At 29.3% G+C, this 22593-nt stretch overlaps 1 protein-coding gene across 1 annotated transcript in view; it reads right to left on the reverse strand.

The window, feature by feature from the left end:
* LOC129619395 (uncharacterized protein DDB_G0287625-like) overlaps positions 1-22343 on the reverse strand; it is a 32872-nt gene extending 10529 nt beyond the window's left edge. The window contains exons 1-3 of the mRNA XM_055534657.1: positions 22283-22343; positions 21835-22186; positions 19728-21702 (exon numbers count right to left, since the gene is read on the reverse strand). Coding sequence (XP_055390632.1) covers positions 19728-21702; positions 21835-22186; positions 22283-22343 — 2388 coding nt within the window. The remainder of the gene's footprint in view (positions 1-19727; positions 21703-21834; positions 22187-22282) is intronic.
* Between the last annotated feature and the right edge of the window lie 250 nt (positions 22344-22593).

Below are 22593 nucleotides of genomic sequence, written 5' to 3' on the forward strand. Positions count from 1 at the left end.
ATGGTATATAAAACAAGTTCATTGCTTCCCTATAATCTGTAATCGAATTTACATAATTTCGTATAACACATGTAGGTGTCTCATTTTTGAAAACAAGTTATAATTTAAAATATTATCAACTTTTTGAATGCTCAGCGAATACTTTAATATTTTGGATGAATTTTTAGTATTATTACACTTAAGAAAGCTGTTCTAATTAAAAACAATAATTTATATTTGATCCACAATTGATTTATTCAAAAAATAATTAAATATTCCATTGATTTGCCATGAAGAGAATTACAAAACTTCGTTATATAGCTTCCAATACGATATAGAATTGATTCCAACTTAAACTACAAATTTCCTAATAGGCCCTAATATTATTAAATTTAAAAATGTCAGCTCTCATATTAAAATTAGAATAATAATAACATTCACTTTCATAAATTTGTGATTTACTCTGAAATCTTATTAACTACTCTCTAAAAATTTAATATGACCTACACAATGTATACTAGCCAGTTTCTCCAAAATTCAAACAAAAATTTCTTTAATAAACTTTAATATGATAAAATTTATTGCATAAAATGTACGCAGTATTCAAAAATTTATAATTATTAAAATATTCAAGACCTTAATAAAATATTAATAATGAATTTTTTATTATGTTTTAATAGTTCAACAATTAGAATATTTTATTAAAACTTGTCATATTTTGTATCTTAAGAATTATCTATAATTATATACATAAAAATAATATCATAAATTATTAATGAAGTTTTCAAAATGTCTTCTATTAAATTGTATACGTTCAGTTTAAATTTTAAAATATGTATAACGAAAATATAATCAGTGAAGTGACCTTAATCAGTGTCCCTACTATTCAATTTGTTAAAATTTTTTAACAATGACAATTTCGGCTTTCAACTCAAGTCAAAAAAATCTGTTTTAGTCGTATTTTTTCTCAATTTTTCGAATTTGCTTAAATAAATTCAAATAAATACGAAATATTTCAACGAATTCACTCTCTTTTTAAGTAGAGATTTTGATGATACGAGATATGGACATTTCCAGAGCCTATACATATTCAACTTAACACGTTTTGGATATTGACCACAGACACAATTGCATTGCATTATGAGAATAATTGATTATCATGTCATTTTTTGACGGTAGTTTATTGTTTAATATTGGTAATAATGATAATAAGTATAAATAGATTAAAATCCATTTTAATCTTTACCACATTTACCGACATCAGCATTAATAATGACCACTATCAGTATTATAATAAAGTGAAGAGAGCAAAAAAAAAAATTGAAAATAATTTTCTTATAAGAAATTTCAATGACTTTTAATTATTATAAATAATATTATATAAGGACTCAGTTTATACTTGCATATTATATGTACATTGTGTGTGTTGCTCTTCTCTATCCTTAATCCAAAACTTCTCCCCTCTGGATACATAATATTATATTAAAATACAGTATAAAGGCATATGTATTATTATGTATGTGTGTATGAACTCTGTCATGTCATCAACCACATTATTTGATGATGGTAAGAGAATTTCTTATTATAATTAATTATTATCTTATAAAATCTTATACGTACACGCACTTATACGCGTACAAGCGTTCATTGTTACATAAAACCCAATAAATATGTACGCGTAATGAGTTGTTATTCACTCTATGTGCATATACAAATATATTAATATTCATACATAGATACATAGAACATGATACAGGCCAAAATGACTGCATATAACTATTATCCGCAAATAGCTACCGTTTACTATATATGTAGGTATGTGTGCATGAAGTTAATTAAAGTGTAAAATTCAAAATTTAATAATTTTATATTATATTGGTTGACTGAGGGGTATGAGAAATTTTTGGTTTATTAATTATTTAAATTTAATTAAACCAACAATATAATGAAAATTGAATATTTTGTTAATCAATTTTTAACATAATTATTATATGCGTGTATGTGGGTATGTTAATATTTTCACAATTTATAAAAACGGGTGATGTTTTTGCTCTTTGATTTTTTATGAAACCACCCAGCGAAAGTGTATTGCTGGAACACATACAGAAAAAAATTTTTGCTGCTACAGCCGAAAGTGTTAATGAGAAAAACAACTTGTCAATACGTTAAAATACTTGTTGGGACTCAGTAACAATATTATGTATCTATATCCAGCATGATCCTGACTTTGAAGAGCACAATACAACTATGGCAAGAAAAGTACTACTAGAAAAAGTTGTGATTTCTCATTAAATAGATTTGTTAGTGAATATTATAGGATTTGCTCCCATAACCTACATATGCCTATCATAGCACAAATTGTATTGTGGCCCGATTTATTATAAAATATACTGACTACTGTTTGGTGCAGTTTGTGGGTGAAATTAAATTATAATGGGCATCCTTTAAAAACAGATGACAGTCTAAGTCTTGCCGTATATCAATAATTTCATATTTTAAATAAATTGCAGTATATAATATTGAAATTATCTGTTATGATTTTTACAGAACTGAGTCATACCAACAAAACCTGCAAAAAGAAGAGAAGAAACGTTACTGTGGCTATCTGTATAAAAAATTCTTATATTTTAAGTACCAACAATTGGGTATTTAATTCCAAATTAAAAATTACAGGTAAGTTTGTAATTTTTCTGTCTTTTTCTTTAAATTTAATAAACTAACATTTAAAAAAATCACCCATTATTCTATTATACTCTGCATATTAAAAATAGATTCATTAGATTCTCATATTATAGGTACATACATAAAATATTTAAAAAAAAAATGTTGATATGTTGAAAATTATGCGATTATAATTAATCGATGCATTTTAGATTATGCATTTTCCGCTAATATTTTTATTTGAAATGTTATAGATAGCAAATCGATATATCTATATACCAGGGGGTATAGTTAGTATATATTAATAAAAAATGTTATGACAATGTTGTCAATGTTGTTTTATTATTAAAATGTTTATTGGCTTTCATATCAAGGGAATAGCTAATATCTTTATAAAAAAATATTGAATTGTTTTGATTTTAATACAAAAATATTAATAGAGGCTTACGTAAGAGACAACGGAATATTATATTATAGGGAAGTAATAAAAATATGAATTACAATTTTATAACCAAATTTATTAATCTTATTTATTTAAATGATATTTTAAATTGAGTTGTTGTTAATATTGTTGCCCAAGGTTTAAATCAATAAATTGAAAATTATTGCTAAAATTAGAATTTAAAACAAAAAATAATCCTCTATCACACGGGATGATATGGCCGAGTGTAAATTACTATCGAAGGCTTAAAAATTATTGATATAGAACTGTTCTACAAGTATATGAACAAGTTTTCGGTATTATTTTGTTACAGAAAAGCTTTAAATATTAAAATATAGTAGTAATAGAAGCAAGTGTGCGATTCTGCATTTTGACTTATTGTTTTCGGAAATGTGAAAATGAAAAAACTAAGCAGGATTCCCGAAATGTTTTACTACATATAAATAATTTTATATAATCTGTTATATTAAATTTAATAATCAATTAGTAACAAAATTTCTTAACATCATTAATTTTTAATGGGAAAGAGCAAAAAATTTTGGTAAAAAACTCTTCTTTCCCCTATACCACTTAATTTCGGGATGATTGCTCTTTTCTTCATTTTGGTTTAGTGGTTTTATCTGTCCATCTGGATCTTGGTTAAAAATATTTCCTTGTTTTGTATATCCAGGTTTTTATCCTTTTATTTTTTTAGCACTTTTCCAAAAATTTTTTGAAAAAAAGTGCTTATTAGTTTCACTCTGTCCGTCCGTCCGTCCGTCCGTCCGTCCGTCCGTCTGTCCGTGTGTCTGTTTACAAAACTTTTACACCCTTGAAGATAGAAAGCTGAAATTTTGTACGTACATAGATCTTTACTAGAAACTTATTTCCGTAGAACAAAATTTTCACCTATCTCCCCCCCTCTAGAAGTTATACCCCCCCAAAACCCTAAAAATGGCCTTTTTTAACTATTTGTTGCAATGAAACCATAAGCATTTTTTAAATTTTGCAAACGCATAAAGGCAGCGGCTTGCTTCCCCTAGCGCGGTATACTATGGTTAAACTTTAGAAAAACAAAATGGCCGTTCAAATTTACCGTTATCTAAGGTCTTTTTTTTCCAAATTTTTTATGTCGTTTTTCTTCTAGACCCCAGCTTGTAGAAGCTTTAAATTTTAGGGACTTTTAGACATTAATAAATAGTTCATTTCATTGGAAGAAAATTTTTTTCCATCTCCACCCCCTCACAAGTTATCGCCTCTTGAAATTTGTAAAATTTGAATTTTTGACACCTTATATTTTCGAAACCGCAAGCTTTTTCAAATTTCTATAAACACAAAAAGCTAACGGTAAATTCCATGAAATTAAAAAATATAATTATTTTTCTTATCTCACACAATTCATCTTTAAAATCGAGCATTATGTTAACCCCTTTTTATATTAATTTTTGCTTTATTTCAAAGACTGCATATATGCGTCATCCTAAATATATGCAATCCTAGCAATAGTTTTGTATATGAATGAAAATAATTTTAATAGTATGATAGGTATACATAGACTGTATTTAAAAGCAGAATTTTCCCTTGTTGAAGGGAAAAGTGCTATAATACAAACCATTGGTTTGACCCAACTTTATTTAATTTTAAAATTGTGTCATATTGTTAAATCATTAATATTTCTAAATAATTAATTATTAAAAATTTGTATATTAATATAATTTAATTGCTTTAATATTTATGAAGAAGTTTTAATTTTTTAAGGGAATTAACTTCCATTTACAGCAGCTTCCTCTTTCTTGGTTGTTATTTACAAATATAACAGTTATATAACAGTGTTAATCAATTTTTAAATAGCTTTGCGTGTATAATATCTAACACAAACAGGCGTTAAAGGCTTAGAAGAAATTTTAATGAATTTTTGGTCTTCGAATCTTACATAATTTCTAATTTTCTTTCCAATTTTTCTAAATTTAACAATAGAAATAATTAGCTGATTAATAAATTATATTATAGAAAAATTAATCATGGCTAATATCTCAATTAAATTCGACCATTTGTACAATGTGTTAATAGTGTGGTTTTAATTTTAAAATTTTAATTATAAAATCCTCATAATCGAGGACCCCATTTATTTAATGATTCATTTTTTTTTCGTATTTAGGTAATCCGTTAATGATGACCAAATAATAGGTATTGCTCCTGTATAAAAATTAATAAAAAATATTAAAAATTTTCTTGCCACTCCTGGCAAAAATTTCTTTAAAATTTTAATTTTAAATAAAATGAATGAGTTTTTCCTTTTAAAATCACGTGTCAGTAACATGCGTATAGTAAATGCGTATTAAGATAAATTATTCATCAAAATTGAAAAAAAAAGAGAATCAAATTCTTATAAAAGAATGTTAAAATATTGGAAAAAAAATAATTTTTTTTTTGATTGATGACGCAAAATAATGAAAGTCCTCTTAATGAATAATTAAATATTTAAGAAAGAAAAAAAATAAATCAGTGTTTTTTAATCAGAATAATTATTATTCTTTAAGGTTTTCATGTTTCTCTTTCCAATTTTTTTGGTTTGCTATTTAAAATTAATTAAATATAATATTAATGGTATTATAATATTAAAAATCTTCTCAATTATTTTGTGAATTCTAAAGTGTTTTAAACTCTCCATGAAAATTACTAATTGTTAAGACACCATTTAAACTATTTTACAGTTTTTAAAATTTTTTCATTGTAAAAAATTATTCAACAAAATTCCATTGTTTTTTAGCGAGTTGAGTTTCTAGGATTGTGTCAAAGGCTGTTTATTCGCAGTTCACAAAAGATATAATATTTCGGAATGATATCGGTGCTGTAATAGGTTTTTTAATTGCGGTATGTTGTTCGTTTCATTCACACATTCCAAAAATATGATGCACGCTGGAAATTATTTTACTAGATTCAGATATGACGTGGAACAGGAAGAAACGGTAATTGATCTCTTTTCATCATTTTTGGCTTTACCGAAATCAAGATTAACTTGAGTCTCGATTCTCTCAACGAATAACGGATTTCAAGCCATATAGGATCTTTTCTGATTATCCACAGCATCTATTTTACGACTATACTTAGACCACTGAAAAATTTCGAAATTGTAACTAGCTCGTGCAGCAAAATTTTCACTGGAATCACAAGGCCCCTTCCAAAGCATTTCAATCATTTCGCGAGCTACCGTCTCACAATAAGTGACGGTTAACCTAACACTAAATTTGTGTGCATACTTTTACAAGCTTCATTTTTGCTTTTCTCTCACTTGGGATTCATAATTATTTTAAAATTTTGTATAGAAAAATTATTATATAATTTCAGTTTAACAATTACTACTTAATAACCCTTTAGGAGATATCAACATAATTAAATATAAAAATGTTAAAAACTAAATTTTCTACAAGTATAAAGCACATTTTCCATGTTGATATTTAAATAAAATATTCAAATACGATGCTAAAATTCAAAAAACACTTATTTTAAAAAATTTTATTAAATTTAAGCATAAAATTTTCATTTTATTATACGTACATCTAATTAAGTATACACCTACGTATCGCAAGGAGCAAAATATGCAACTATACTACAATAGAGAAATTTAATGGCGACATCTTTTAGTGAAACATGAAAATAACACTTTAGACACTGCCATTGTTTGTAGAAACACTGCCATTGAAACAAGTGTAGAAAATTTATTTATGTACATATTTATGTTTTTAATTATAAAATATAACATTATATTTATTTAAAGTATAGTTTATATTTAAATTAAGAAAAACGCTTAGTTATAATATAAAAGTTGCCATGTTATACTCGTTTTTCAAAAATGAAACATGTTGGTAACAAGAGAGTGTAAATTAAAAAGTTACTTTGATATTTGCTATACCGGGAATACTGGCTCTCTTAGTTCCTGCGCTATCAATTTTATTCAAATTTGCCTCTCTCTTTGAATATACCATAAAGTTGAATATATTTTGCTTGAAGAGAACTGAAACAACGAGCTACATTATCATTCGATTAATAAGAGGCCTAATCCGCTCCTCCCCCCCCCCCCCGCCCTTTTAAATTCACTTAAGTAACATTAATGACAAATTTTCTTTGCAACATTACTTTTCAAAATTTGAAAGTGTCAAACATTCTTTTTACTCCCGATTTGCCGAAAAGGTCAACAACTGTAGCGTGTTCGACTTCTATAGCAATAATATGCAAAGCACATCCCTATTTATAGTATATGTGCTATAATCAGGGCTGTCGTTTGGCTCCGATTTGAAAATTCGTGTCCCCGCTCGTCCTTTTGCATTTTTGCTCCGATTTTGTTTTTTCCTCAGTCAGATCCATAAACAATATTGATAATTATTCTTAAAAAAATTTTTCAGTTCAAACTTTTTTTGCAATATTTAAAAGTTTGTTGACAAATTTTTGGCTAACGAAATTTTGTACATATACCTTTTTCTGCTAATTAGTGCGGACACCTACCATTATGTAGACAAGTTAATCAATTAGTCAGTTAAAGTGTCAAATAACCAAATTTAGAAAAATTCGTTAATAACCAAACTTAGTCGAAAATTCAGAATAGCTCTGGCTATAATATTCAAGACACACCACAATTTATAAGATATAGGTTCAATTCTCATGATTATCCAATTTACTTCCTAGGACGCCTACAGCAGTTTAAGTACCTAGACCGGGATTTTTTTCATATTTCTCTTAACTTAGGTTTAAATTTATAATCTGGCCATACAAAATTTTTCTATTTTAATCGATAAAAGTAAAGAAAAAATTTCATCTTCCGTTTTCAATTTTTCTACCTTTTCTGTCATAATTTAAACACTTTCAAGATGCAATATACTTGTTTCACTTTTAAAAACAACATTATATAAGATAAGTATGATAAGAGAGTAAAATAAAGAAAAACAATTTATTCAACAACACATTCATTTAATCTAAAACTACTGGCATGCGTATAAGTATAGATAAATAACACTATTGCATTCCATAACAATTTTTGAAATTTAATAAACTTCCTTGCAACACATTATTATTATTATACACATACTTATAATTATTACTGTTATTTAATTATTTTAGGTGTATTTGTTGAATTGTTACAATTTCAAGAAGTTGTAGGTGTTTTTGACAGTATTAAAGTAGACTGTAAATTTTATGCTTTGCACTTGATGTTTGTCTCTTAAAAATTAGTAAAAACAGAGTTGGCTGAATCAAACTTTAAATACCTGTACGAAATGCTTATTTAAAATCCGATTGCAGTAACATCCGGAATGGAAAGACCTTTAGGTTTCTAGACCATTTCTTTTGAATAAATATTTGATTTTGTTTTGAAGTAATTGAACAAATACATGAAACATTATTCAAATGTATACTTGTCCACATGCGAAACAGCAAAAAAAAATCTGGCTATGATAGCTCTTTTGAAAAGCGGTGGAGATCCTTGCGATGTCTTCGTGGAATATCGACGGTATATACGGGATACTAACTCTTCTTGTTGTAAGAGGCCAAGGATTGAAGTCTTATTCATCGCGGAGCAGTTGCAGAGAAATGAATAAAATGGAGACCCTTTTGCAGTATCTTTGCGAGTATTTTTCTCACTAGATAAAGATGGCGTGTCTCAATAGATGTAGATAGAAGAGTGATCACGTGGCGTAACGATTTTTATTGAATTTTATCAGAAAAAGGTCTTTTAAAATTGCTTTAGATTGTCAATTTCCTCATATTGATTTTCCATATCGTAAAATTCTTTAAGGGTATGGGTAACTGAGTTATAAAACTGTTTTAAATGCAGAGCTTCAATCTCGCAGAGGATTAGGTCTGTTAATTTTGTCAATAAGTTTCGCTATGTGTGAATATTAAAATAAATGCACTTTTTTACTTAAAATATGATTTATAGATAAAGTTTTCTTAAATTTACATAAAGAATTATGCTTTTTGACATTGGGTCTAAAGTTGATTTTGATATTTCAATGCAGCTTCATAATTTCTATAATCAAAAAATAGAAAATGAGTTTTGTTTTTCGCTATAATGCTATTTTAAATTAAGTAATTATTTCATATTTTAAAACGATTACTTTTAGTTCTTATTCTATATAAATTTCGTTTAAATTTCAGAGAAAAAAAAATGGCAGCAACTTTAATATCCTATAATTTGTGAAAAATAAACTCATTCCTGGAAAACTCTCACAAAAAAAACCGCCTATGCATATATTCTATACATACATTCTTATTATTCTGTTTCGAATACTTTGTATATACGATTATAAATAAAAATTAAATACCTTATATTATACGAAAATACTTTATAAGTACCCCCGTATATATGCAATACAATATTATATACCTATATATAAATTTACAATTTTAATAAAGAAAAGAGATAGGTAAGTATACAGAGAAATAAGTAATCGTATTCTGTGTTAAAAATGTTATAAAAATTCGCATAATCTTCAATAAGCACAATAAAACTGAAAAAAAAAAATATTACTATAAAAGTACACCTTGATTATACTTGGAAACTAAAATTGTATAGTTTTCTTAGTTAGTATACGTACATATAATATAAGATTCTGAGCAAAAATGTATACAGTAAGAGTCATTGTAGTTCTGAAATTATACAGAATAATATTATACAAAAAAAAAATTATGATAACATAAAATTATAAAAATTTACGAAATATGTCATAATTTTTCATTTTACTCAGTGTATCGTCGACAGTTATTATTTTAATATTTTTGAAAATATTGTGTGCCGTATATAAGATATTTCGAGTAAAAAACCTTAGGAACAACTGCATAAGTAAATCTTAATAAAAAATTATGATTGATGATGAAAATGCGATCAATCAGAAGCTACACTAGCACATAAAACCTTTTATCTCTTAGTACGATTTCTAAACCCTGATCGTTCCAAAATTTGTATAGGTTTATTATTTTAATATTCCGGTTTTAAATATCTAATTTCAAGGAAATTGGTTGATAATTCTTTTTGGCATGTGCACAAAAGTTTAGTTCACGAGGTTTATATATCCCAGAAGATCAATCAGAGGCATAGCCAAAATATGCTGACATATTATTAAATTTCATCAAAATCGGGTTAGCTGAACTTGAGCTACAAACACATACACACATACTTGCAAACACACCGACACCTCTCTAAAAATAGTTTATTTACGCTTCCCTACTACGGAGAAGGGTGTTCTCACCGAAAACTCGACATCAGAAATTTGGTATCATCACATAACCTTCCTTATTGTATGCAATGCAGTTAGCAAAAACGGTTCCAATATATAGCAGCGAAACTAAACAGATAGTAAAGTCAATGAAGAAATTTACTTTATTTTTCCATGAGAAAAAAAAGAAATTGAAGTGATAAACAGGAGAAGTAATTGGTGAAACTTTCTCTATACGTTTACAGCTTTTAAATTCGAAATTCGACAGTAGATCGCATATACGGATAGAATGAATTTTTTCTTAACAATTTTTTTTGAAATTTGCCAAAAATTACCATAACAAATAAAGTAATATTCCACAAAATCTGTACACATGTGTTGCATATGAAATTTAAAATGAATTTTCATAGAAATCCTAAAACGGGTACACTCTATACACTATCATGTACACCTTATATTATGCTTTTCAAGTTAAATAACGATTTCAAAGTTTTTTATTTCCCTCATTATTTTTTGAAATTCTTCTTAGCTTCTACATACCTATCAGTATTGTATTCTTGGATACACATATACATAATTATATAGAGAAAATACTGGGGGTATAAAGATAATAAATGCACAAGGGCTCTTTACCTAAGAATAAATTAAAAATGAAAATAAAAAAAATTATTCTTTTTCCACTGCTTATTTTTTTGAAATAAGACAAAAATTGTGTATGTGTAGGTAACTACCTAGAATAACTTACATTATTATTATGAAAAATAGGGAAGTTATATTTTGCTACTTACAAAAAAAAAAAAAAACAAAAGGTGATGTGGTTGGTTATTGATATTGAGTTTACTTACCTGTATACTTTATTATTTTTTTTTATATAAAATGAAATTTAAACTTAGACTCAAGTTATTTTTTTTATTTTAATTTAACTATAATAAATGCGTTAAGTGTTATATGCACGTATAGGATGTAAAGTGTCAGTAACCTGCTTTGATAATGAGGCCATCTTATTATAATTTTAATAATTGTCATTTTAGTTTTAGATATTCTTGAAGCTCAACAAAATCTGAAACTAACAAAATTTATTTGCCTCCTTTACATAAGTCCACTCTTACGAAATTTTGAGTTTATTTTTAAAAAAATTACATTTTAATATGCTTGCTTTATAAGTAGCTTGTAGGGGACTAATAATATTTGTAAGAATATTTTAAGAATTAATATAAATGAAGGGTAATAGTTATTATTTTAAAATTTTAATAATTACAGTGCGTAGGTTAAATGAAGAAGATTCTGAATTATACAATAATTATTAATTTTGCCCTAGATAACCTGAAATTTATTTTTAAACAGTAGGCTTATTCCGAAATAAAGTTTAGAATAAAACTTGTAAAATAATTTTATGAATAACAAGTGGAAAATATATCATACTCTTGAGTTCTACATTTTGCATAGTAATGCTATTTTTAAATTCTATGAAAATTATAAATTAATCGCGAAATTTGGATTAAACTTAATTATATTGTATAGATCTTTAAAATTTTATTACTAGTTTGGGATTCGTTAAGGTTAAGGAAAATGCTACAAGAAACGCCTTACAGTTAGTGAGGAAGCGGCACAATAAGTCCGTATAGCTCACTCCGAATTTTTATCGAAATCTGTTAATTATCTATTTTAAGGAACAACTGGCTTTTTACTTAACTGTGTCTCACCAGTTGATCAACAAAATGCAACGAATAAAGACTGCTTACTTTTTAGTAAATGTGTTCTAACGCTTCAGTCATTTCTTTCCTTCACACCCTAAACAAAACTTAAAGCCGAACTCATCTTTAGTATTTTTCAATGACAATGGATCGTAATTTTAAAATAAGGTTCGAATTTCTTAAAAAAAACATATTGTTAGGAAAATCCCAGTAAATGATGGCACCATTTTGAAAATATCCAAATATTAGTCAATAAAATTATTACTATTAAATCTTAAATCAATTCTCTCTCTATTACGTAAAAAAAACCGGAAATTATTTAACAATTTTATATAATTAATCAAAAGTTTTCTTGTTTCCAATTCTAAGACACATACATGTGCACACATATAGAAATATACATAATAAAATAAATTTGTTTGTTCAGGAGCAAGTAAATTATCAAAAGAAAAATGTTATCACTTTCCATAAGTAAAATACTTTTATCCTTTTTTTTTCTTAAAAATATTCATTCAAATAAAATCCTTTTTCTTCCAAAATGTTAACTTTCAATACCAAATTTTATTTTTCTTCTCGTCTTACTTTAACAATACACTTATAAAGTGCATGATGAGAAAACAATTCAATTAACCTTTATCTTCTATTTTTATAAAATATTATAATGTTAGTAATACCCTTTCTGGTAAATCTGTGCTTTTATCGAAAAGGATAAGAGAAAATTTCTAAAATATTATTTATAAAAGGAATTAAAAGAGATTAATAGTATATTTCAATGATAGAATTTAGATCAATATTGTTAGAATTACTAAATATTTTTCTAACAAATTCGAAAATTGAAATGCAATTCATAGAATGTTAATCGGTTCCAATGAGTCTACAAATTGATTCTGAAAAGAATTTTTCATTAAGGGTACTGGGACCCTTTCATGATAAAATTTATGTTAAACAATTATAACGGGAGTAAGGGGCGAAGATCGCCATGAAGGAGTAGTTCAGGTCTCTACAGTAAAGAATTATGAATATGACAATTTAGAACAGAGGTAATTTAAAGGTAAAATTGTAATTTAAAGGTAAAATACATATTGTAGATTGTAGATTCTAAGGGAACCGAGTGGGACAGGAGTAACCCCCCAAGCCACCGCAGCCATTTTTGACTTATTGTAGCCCCCCCACTCTCCCGTCTATAATATCCCCGTCCCAATCACAAAGCCGGAGATATCCCTAAGGGAGTTGGGCAACAGTTCCCGAACACTTAGAGACCCATGTCCAAGACAATTGCGGCGCCGAACAGCCAGTGCCGGACACTGACGGTCTCATCGCCACCCCCACAAAATCTGCACAGAAGGGAACCCGACTTCACCAGCCTATGCAGGTGGTACTTCACTGGGCAGTGTCCCGAAAGAAACACTTTCGCATGACGGCACACTTTCGTGTCCCGCCAGTGACGGCCGCATTCCGCCGCGAACAGGCAGGCAAGCCTGGCCTCCACGGCGGAAGAAGGCAGACCGCAGAAAGGCAGCGGCTGCACAAAGTCAGCCCCAGATCCCCTCCGCGCCAGCTCATCGGCAACTTCGTCGCCCGCATGGGATTTCATAAGTGCAGCAAGGCAGCTCCAGACCAGCTTGGATGTAACCTGAGCTGAACGAAGCGCCAGCAGTGCAGCCCTGCTGTCTGAGAACACGCGTGTACGGGCGGACACCGTATACGCCCGAACCCACACCCGACTCCGTTTTGGACCCGTCCGGATACCACACGCTCGAACCCGACCTAAGTACCGGACCACCTCGATCCCACGTCCATCGATCGGGAAACAGAACCCTGTACCTGTGGTCGAGGTTGTACCGCGGCAGACAGGTATCCGACATGGTTATTCTTAGAATCGGATCGCTCTCAATGAAGTCTCTGTGAGTTCTGTGGGCCAACTTTAGCCCTGCCCCGTCCTCGCCAGAGAGAAGTCGGTAAGTCACTAGCCGAGCTTCCTTCAATATATGGAGGTGCAGTGGCGGCAATCCGATCATCACCTCCAATGCAGCGGTGGGAGCCGTCCGCATCGCCCGGGCACTCCCAGGCAGGCCATCCTCTGTAGCTTTTCCAGCTTGGCCCGCACACCCGCCTGCTGAGCCTTACGGCACCATACAGTCGACGCATAGGTGACGATGGGCCTAGCAAGGGCCGTATATAACCACAGTGCTATTCTGGGACTAATTCCCCAGGTCCCCCCGATGAAGCTCCTACACGTCCACAAGGCCGCCGTAGCTCTCCCGATAACTCTATCTATATGGGTATTCCAAGAGAGACGATCATCCAGGGTTACCCCCAGATACTTCACCTCCTTCGAGTAACTAATACGTTCACCAAACAGAATTGGGCTCGTTAATCTGTCCCTGCTTCTGCGTCTGGTGAAGGCGACTAAAGTGCTCTTGCTCGGATTTATATTTAACTTAACGCCTTTGCACCACCTTTCCACAACACGTAAATTTTGCTGTAGAAGATCAGAAATAGTGCTCTCAAGCAGTATACTTGTTCAGTATTTTATTCATATTTTATAAGTTAAAGTTTTTCTCGCACTAAATAGTGGGGATCACGCGCCCCGGAGCCCCTGAGAGCAGCGATTAGATCATTCACTACAATGGACCACAGGAGGGGCGAAAGAACCCCGCCCTGCGGACACTGTTTTGCAGCGGAAATGAAGAGTATATCGTCAACTATGGTGGACTTAATAATCCTATCCTGTAGCATCCGATTAACTCATCTGCTAGTCGTCGCATCAATCCCTCGTTTGTGCAACGACTCACAGATGACATGATATGGGGTGTTGTGAAAAGCTCCCTCTATATCAAGGAAGCAGCCAACTGCCATCTCCCGCACTTCCAGTGAGTTTTCAAGGACCCCCACCAGACTCTGCAGAACGAGTACAGTAGACCTTCCCGACTGATAGGCGTACTGAGATTCATGCAAGGGATTGCTTCCCAGTGCATCGTCCCGTATAAATCTATCAATCACTTTTTCCATTGCTTTCAATAGAAAAGAAGTAAGGCTGATTGGACGGAAAGACCTTGGGTGGTTGCTTGGTCGCTTACCCACCTTCGGAATATACGTCACTTTAGCCACCCTCCATGCCTGAGGGATGTAACCCCACGCATAGCTGGCACGAAAAATTTCCAACAGTGCTCTATCGATATGTTGGAAACCCCTCTGCAAAAATGCAGGATATATCCCGTCATCACCTGGAGATTTGAAGGGCTTGAAAGAGAAAACAGCCCATCGTGAAAACTAGACGGGATCGTTGCCAGTCATCCCTCCTGGGCCAGGATGCCCCGGTTCGATGACCGCATTTGAGTGATTCCGAAGAATGTCCGAGTCAGAAAAGTGCGTTGACACTTTAAGCAGTATACTTGTTCAGTATTTTATTCATATTTTATAAGTTAAAGTTTTTCTCGCACTAAGTAGTGGGGATCTAAGTATTACGGTTTGAATTTTGAGAGGAGCACCTATTTATTGAAAAAGATGGGAAAGACAGAATGGCAGAAGACGTGCAGAACGTTCTCTGCGAAAATCCTAATTTGATCTGGAGACTACGATGCTTTTTAGCGGGATTTTGGTTCGATGGATCGAAGGAGACTGCTGACTCATTACTGCTCTTCTACAAGGAATTTTACATCAATGATCGTCATTCATTTTCAATAATAAAAATGTTTTCATTCATAGCATACCCACTTCTTTAAATGCCAATATAATGGTTCAATTGTCAGTATTCTCAAATCCAAACAAATTTTATACACTACCATTATACTAAAAATGCTGGGTATCTTCTCTACATAACAAATATCTTCCTATATTTTAAATATTTAAAACAAAGATTTTAATTAAATTTAATGAAGAAAAAATGGAATTCCTACTTTATGTAAAATACAAAAAAATTTTCTTTGAAAAACAAAAATAGGAAAAAAATACCAAGAATAAAAATAAAATCTTTTTTAATTATTTTACCATAAAATAATAAAATTCATTATAATCTTGAATTACAATACTAAAGAACTTTTAAAAATTGATTTTCACAAACCAATAGAATAAACAAGTTTTGAAAATTTTCTAATTCTTCTAATAACTTTATTATTACAGCCACTTGATGGACTCAATTTTAATCCTTTCAAAAAGAAATAAAATTTATAATGTTCTCTGGTAGACCTTAGAGTATAAATCAGAATAAATTTAGTATTACGATAATTTTGAAATATTTTTGTATATACAAAAGATCAAAAAACCACTAAATATGTAAAGTCTATATAGAAAATAAATTTTTTTCTATAATTATGAGAAAAATTGAATTACATTGAATAGAATGGAAGAAATTCAAAGAGTTTTTGAAATACTTTCAAAATATGGAATAGATTATTTAATTTCAATAGAACACTAATTCTGCATTGCACTCTAAAAGATTATTTTTATTAAATCCCACAATTAAATGCTGTACAAGAATCTTAGACTAAATACAAGTTTCTCTTAAATCATATTTTTTGCTCATGGAACAGAATATTTCTTCATTTGTTACACAAACTCTATAGTTTTGGGGCGGTAAATTTTTCCGTAAAATACAACTTTCCGATTCAAAAAAAAATTTTTTTTTTCTCAATGGTTGATAATTTTTCCGAAATATAATTGTTTATTATTGGTGTGAAAAGAAAACTTCCTTTTATTCGGAATCAAATACTTTTATTTTTCGCTAATATATTTCGTACAACTTTCCGAATTTAAAATGCCCTTATGACCTATGATGCGCATTACAAGACTAGGAGGACAAACTTACAGACCAACACAAGCTGTTTATTCAATAAATTTCTAGGAAACAATACGCAATATGGTTTTGATTAGAATAGACTGAAAAATGCAATAAATTTTTTCTGTCATTTTCTCCTCGGAATATAGAAAAATCACATGGCATTGGGGGGCCTAAAATTTGCGAACTGAATTTTTTGTATGAAAGCTTACTTTTAATAAAATTTAATTAATATTGAATTCTCTAATATAATTAAAAGGCCTATTCTATAAGCCACTAAATTTCATAAATTTTTATAATAGCTACTCCAATATTACTTCTTATTCTTTCTAAAATATAAAAAATAAATAAAATTTTTTTACGACCTAGAGGTTAACAATCGCTAAGCTAGAATCAAAAGACATTCTTTTTATTTTATTTTAAATTCTCAACAATTCGTCACTTCTTTTAAGCTTATAGTGTTATTGGTATAACAGTTTTCATAATATTTACTTGCATAGCATTTACCTAAGCAATATTCATTTCATCGAGTATCACAATAGTTTTCATTATCCAAACTATAATATCCTTGTTCTATTTTCTAATAAAAGTGAGAATTAAAAAAAAAACATTGAAATACATCTTTGAAAACTACTTAAGCTTTTCCATTTAATAATAATAATAATATTGCATTACATTGCATACATTATATTTACAGTAAATAATAATACTGCCGGCATAGAACACCTTCAAGTAAATATACTTTGTATTATAAAGTACACTATAATATTAAATAATTAGAACTATTAAAGCTTTACTAAAATACAGGATCTCTTCTATAATAATAAACTAATATTATAAAATTAAAATGGCAAAAAAAAAAAAAAAATAATAGTTTACTCTATTACCTACATATAGTATATAATATACCAGGATCTTAACTACTTCTGAGACATGAAAATTTATTAGTGCATAAAGTTTAAGTTTTTCCTTTTTAAAATAAGACCCTTAGGAAGAATTTTCAATATAATTCATAAAATTTAATACTATTTACTAACATTTTTATTGCTATAACTTTTATACATATATAGGTAAATGTATTATAGGAAAAATATACAATATATTAATTAGTATAGTTATAAAACATATACAAACAAACATTATATACGATTATTGTACTTGAATAATTTTTACATATAGTGTAGTTTAACCCCGTACTGTTTTACTGCAGTGCAACATTAATAAATTTTTTTTTTTTGCTCTGCACTCTACAGGTTTTTCTCTTCTATATACGAGTATATGTATGAGTAAGTTTCTCTCTTTGACATGAAAATATTATAACCTGTGGTTTTAACTTACAAATTTTTAATATTTTTTGTGTTTTTGTTTTACTGTTGTGATTGTCTTCTTATTTTTACATTATTATAAAATTTATTTTTGTTATTAAAATATAATATAAATGTATAAGAGTTGTATGTGTATAACTTGACCATATTAGTTCGAACTCAAAAGTGTATGTATACTCGTATGTGTTGAAAAAAAAAAACCAACTGAATACTACATTAAAAGAATCTAGAAAAAATTCATATTCAACATAAAGTCCTTTTCGACTTTAGGTCTTAAAATAATAGATTATTCTTTTATGTTAACCTGTTTCTCTTCCATTATATGTAAAGTTTGTGTTTCTACAGGCAATAAAATAAATGAAAGTGTACAGTTATGGTCGAAATTTAAATTGTAATTTTATTACGGTTGGTAAAATACGAGATTGTGTTCGTGTCAATAATTTACTGTTACGTAGATTTGTCAGCCTGATTATCAAAAATTGGCCAGCTATTCTTGTGTATTCTTAGTAAAATTAGTAGATGATTGTTTTTTGAAAATTCAATTTTACAAACTGTTTTATTATTAGAGTGTGTGCTTAAATCAGAAATTCTTAGAAGATGACGTTTCCATCAACATATTATTCTATCATATTCGTCAAAATAAGGAAGTGCGCCAATAGAATAAGAGACATATTTACTTTTTTTGTTAAAGATATCAAAGAATGTCGAGAAGAAAACCTGTTCGGAATGATAGCGCAATAAAGCTTTTTACGATAATATAAAAGTTTTGACTATAATTTTTTATACCATTCACTGTAGGTGCATCCATGATTAAAATGTATGATATTTGGTATACAAACTATGCATAGCACAAAATGTGGCTGTATAAAAAAATACCCTTCCCTATTTATACATATATGAGTACATATAGTTTTGTAACAGCAAAACACTTTAATAATATTTTTATAAGTTCCTGAATTCTAGGCTAATGGTATAAAAAATATAAGTGATCCTAGATTACAATTATGATTAAAAATCGTTCAATTTTTGTTAAAATTTCCTGTTTTCTTTATTCTTCTCTTTCTCTCTTTCGAAATAAAAATATTTTTTACTGTTGTTTATACAATAAAAAAAACAGGAACAAAAACTGAACATATCCGGTAGTAAATATGATTTTTTTTTTTATGTTTTTTTTTTTTTTGCAACTAAACAGGTCACATGTGTATGTAAGTAAAAGTAATTTTATAGAATGATTGATGAGAGGATTTTCAAGAAAATATTTTCTTTGTATGAATATGGTTTTGATGAGGAAATCTTGAAAAGAAATAATAATTAGGTTCTTATGTTAGAATAGTTCAATATTTTTTGTATTATTGAAGATCGCTGCAAACCTTATGTACGGTAGAGCAAATCAGCCTGATTTAATTGATCGAAACGATAATTTCGATTCAAAAGAACTCATATTTCTATGTCCGTCTCTGACAAACGACAAAAAAGCTAAATTTTGAATATAAAGAGCTCATTAATAAAAGAATTGAAAGAAAAACTAAACCAATAATTTTTAATAATTTAATTTAGTAAAGTTTAAGATTTTTTTTTTTCAAATTTATTTAGATATCAAAATTTACACGTTAGTTAGAAGCTCACAGGATCATTTCAATTGTTTACATTATTTTTCCTCACTCTGTTATTATTTTTGTTCATCTGTTGTTCTTGATTTTGTTGTTGATTCTGTCGTTGTTTCTGTTTTAAAAATTCATCACGTTCCATACGAATATTTTTATTAGCGGTATGTACTCGAACAACCTGCGGTTGACGTCTATTATTTCTTCTTCTTCCGCCATTTACTTGTGCTCTTTGATTTTGATTTACTTGTGTTCTTCTATTTTGATTACCATGTGCTCTTTGATTTTGATTTACTTGGGCATTCTGTTGATTTTTTCTTCTATTTTGATTTTTCAATTGTTGATTATTACGTTTACGATTATTTGTAGTCTTAGACTTCAATTGTTGATTCCTTACAACTTCAGTACGCTTATTTTTGCGTCTTCTGCGATTTAAACGTGCACGCTTTGTTTTCATGCGATTATTTTTGTTATTATTATTTCTTAAATTTTTTCTTTGTACTGGCCTTTCAAGACTGATAACATATTTAGTGCCTTGACGTGATGTACCTTCAATATGTCCGGATGCATTCAAAACTTGTTCCTCTGGTTCATCAGCTGGATCTAAATCTTTGTCATGAAAATTACCACCAAAAACTGCATTATTATTATTATTTGGACGGAAACGTTGTCTATTACCTGGTACTCTAACTAATTGAACAGTTTTTCCTTTACTTTCTGAATCAGAATCTTCATCTGAATCTTGTACATTTTGTTTATTGCCCAAAGCACGAGTTAAATCATAAATTCGAACTTGTGTAAACCCTTCCTTACATGGTCCAACAGTATAAGTTAATACCTTACCATCGTGGCATATGTTCTTATTGAGTTTCGCAGATTTTGCTTCTATTTGACGTTTTTCTCTCGGAATTTCTTCGCTTTCACTTTTTATTGCTGGTTCTTCTAAATTCTTTTCAATTACTTCTGGTTGTTCTACAGTGTCTTTTTTCAAAACTTCATCACTTAATTTTTGATGTTCTTCGATATCTTTTTTTAAACTTTCTTCACTTACATTCTTTTCAGGTACTTCAGGACTGAGACCTTCGCTTTTTTCTTTTGGCTTTTCTTCACCTTCAATTTTAATTGTTTCTTTATTTAAGTTTTTATCGGATAACTCTGGCATTTGAACGTCACGCCTTCTCCTTGAGTGTTCTTTATTGTCGTCTAATAACATTTCTTCTTCTAAATTTTCGTCATAGTCAAATTCATCATTATCATCACCACTTCTTGCCCTGTATCTAAATCTTCTGCGACGATTTTGTTGGTTTCGGTCACGTTGTTGTTGTTGATTTTGTTTCCGACGTTGCTGATTACGACGACGTTGTTGTACTTGACGACGTTGTTGGTTTTGTCTTTGAATTTGTATTCTATTACTATTTTGATTTCTTCTACGACTTGGTTGACCTCTGTTGCGGTTACGATTAGGCAATCTATCTCTTTTATTTTCTTTATCTTCCATCTCTTCTGAATCATCATCTGGGCTATCTAAAACTGTTGTAAAACTATTTGGACCTGACTCTTTTCTTATAATTATGTTTCCGTCCAGTAATTCATCATCACGCTGAATTTCTTTTTCCAATCTATCAAGCTCTCTTTTGTCCTGTTCTTCTTGTTGACGAAGACGGCGTCGTCTATTTTCATTACGCCTTCTATTACGTTGTTGTTGTGTTTGTTGTTGGTTTCGTTTATTGTTACGTCTTCTATTATTATTCTGCCCATTCGCTTGGCGGGATTCTTCAACTTCTTGTTTGTCGTCAACTTCATCATCGTCATCATCAATTTCATCTTCATCATCAATTTTTTCTTCCAGATTTTCGTCATTTTCTTGAGAACTTTCAGAAGGGGCATTACGTCCAAAGTTTTCAAAATTAAAATTATTATTAACAGAAAAATCATCTAGATTATTGTTGTCATTTAAATCAAAATTGTTTAAATTCAAATCGTCTTGATCATCACGGAAAGTATCGAATTGAGGATCATCGTTTATGTCGAGCCTATATTTTAAGTGTATATAAAAAAAAATTAATTATAAATTTTCGTAAAATAATAATAATAAAATTCATCGCACTGATTTAGAGACTTAGAAAAATATTTCAAAAAAAAAAAATAAAAATACAAATTCTTACCTTGGAGTATCTAAGTCTTCTTCAAACTGGTTTAAGCCAAAATCATCATCGAAATCTTTAAATGAGTCTTCTTCATTTAAATCACCGTTTGGATTATTTAATAAATTTTCTAGTTCTAATGTAACAAGATCTGGAAAATTATCGTATATTTGCTTAACAATTATATCATTATTTTGATATTGCCGTGAACTTGGACGTATTTCTGAATCTTCTTCAGCATCAGAATCAATTGGTGTATCTACATCATCGTCACTACGTAATTGTGCATTTTTAGCAAGATCAATTGCCTCTGGTCCTCTTACTATTCTGATTAATGGATAATTTCCATTACTTTCTTGATCTTCACTAATATCTAAAATTTAATTAATGAAAGATTAACTATTATAACTGCATTGTTCATATGTAATTATAATCCTTTTTGAAGAACAAAAATAAAATATTTAATTACCATCTGCTGTTAGAACACATCCTACGCCAAATATTACCAAAATAAACAGACTTTTCAACATCTTTAAGAACGGTCATTGACTGAATTGGTTTGAAAAGAATTTTTACCTTTTATAAATTTTTGATAGATGCTATCTTTTTACTTTTTTTTTTTGCTTTTCCTTTCGCCATGTAATTTAAAATTTCTCCAAAAATAAATTCTTAACAAATTCTTAATCACAAAAGTTTTCGAATTTCGATTATGATTTTTTTTTGCTTTTCATTTCTTGCAAAAAAAAAATAGCGCAAATATTTTTGGTACGAAATAAATGT

The sequence above is a fragment of the Condylostylus longicornis genome, unplaced genomic scaffold (assembly GCF_029603195.1).
Source record: "Condylostylus longicornis isolate FDR11 unplaced genomic scaffold, ASM2960319v2 ptg000013l, whole genome shotgun sequence".
NCBI classification, from domain to species: Eukaryota; Metazoa; Arthropoda; class Insecta; order Diptera; family Dolichopodidae; genus Condylostylus; species Condylostylus longicornis.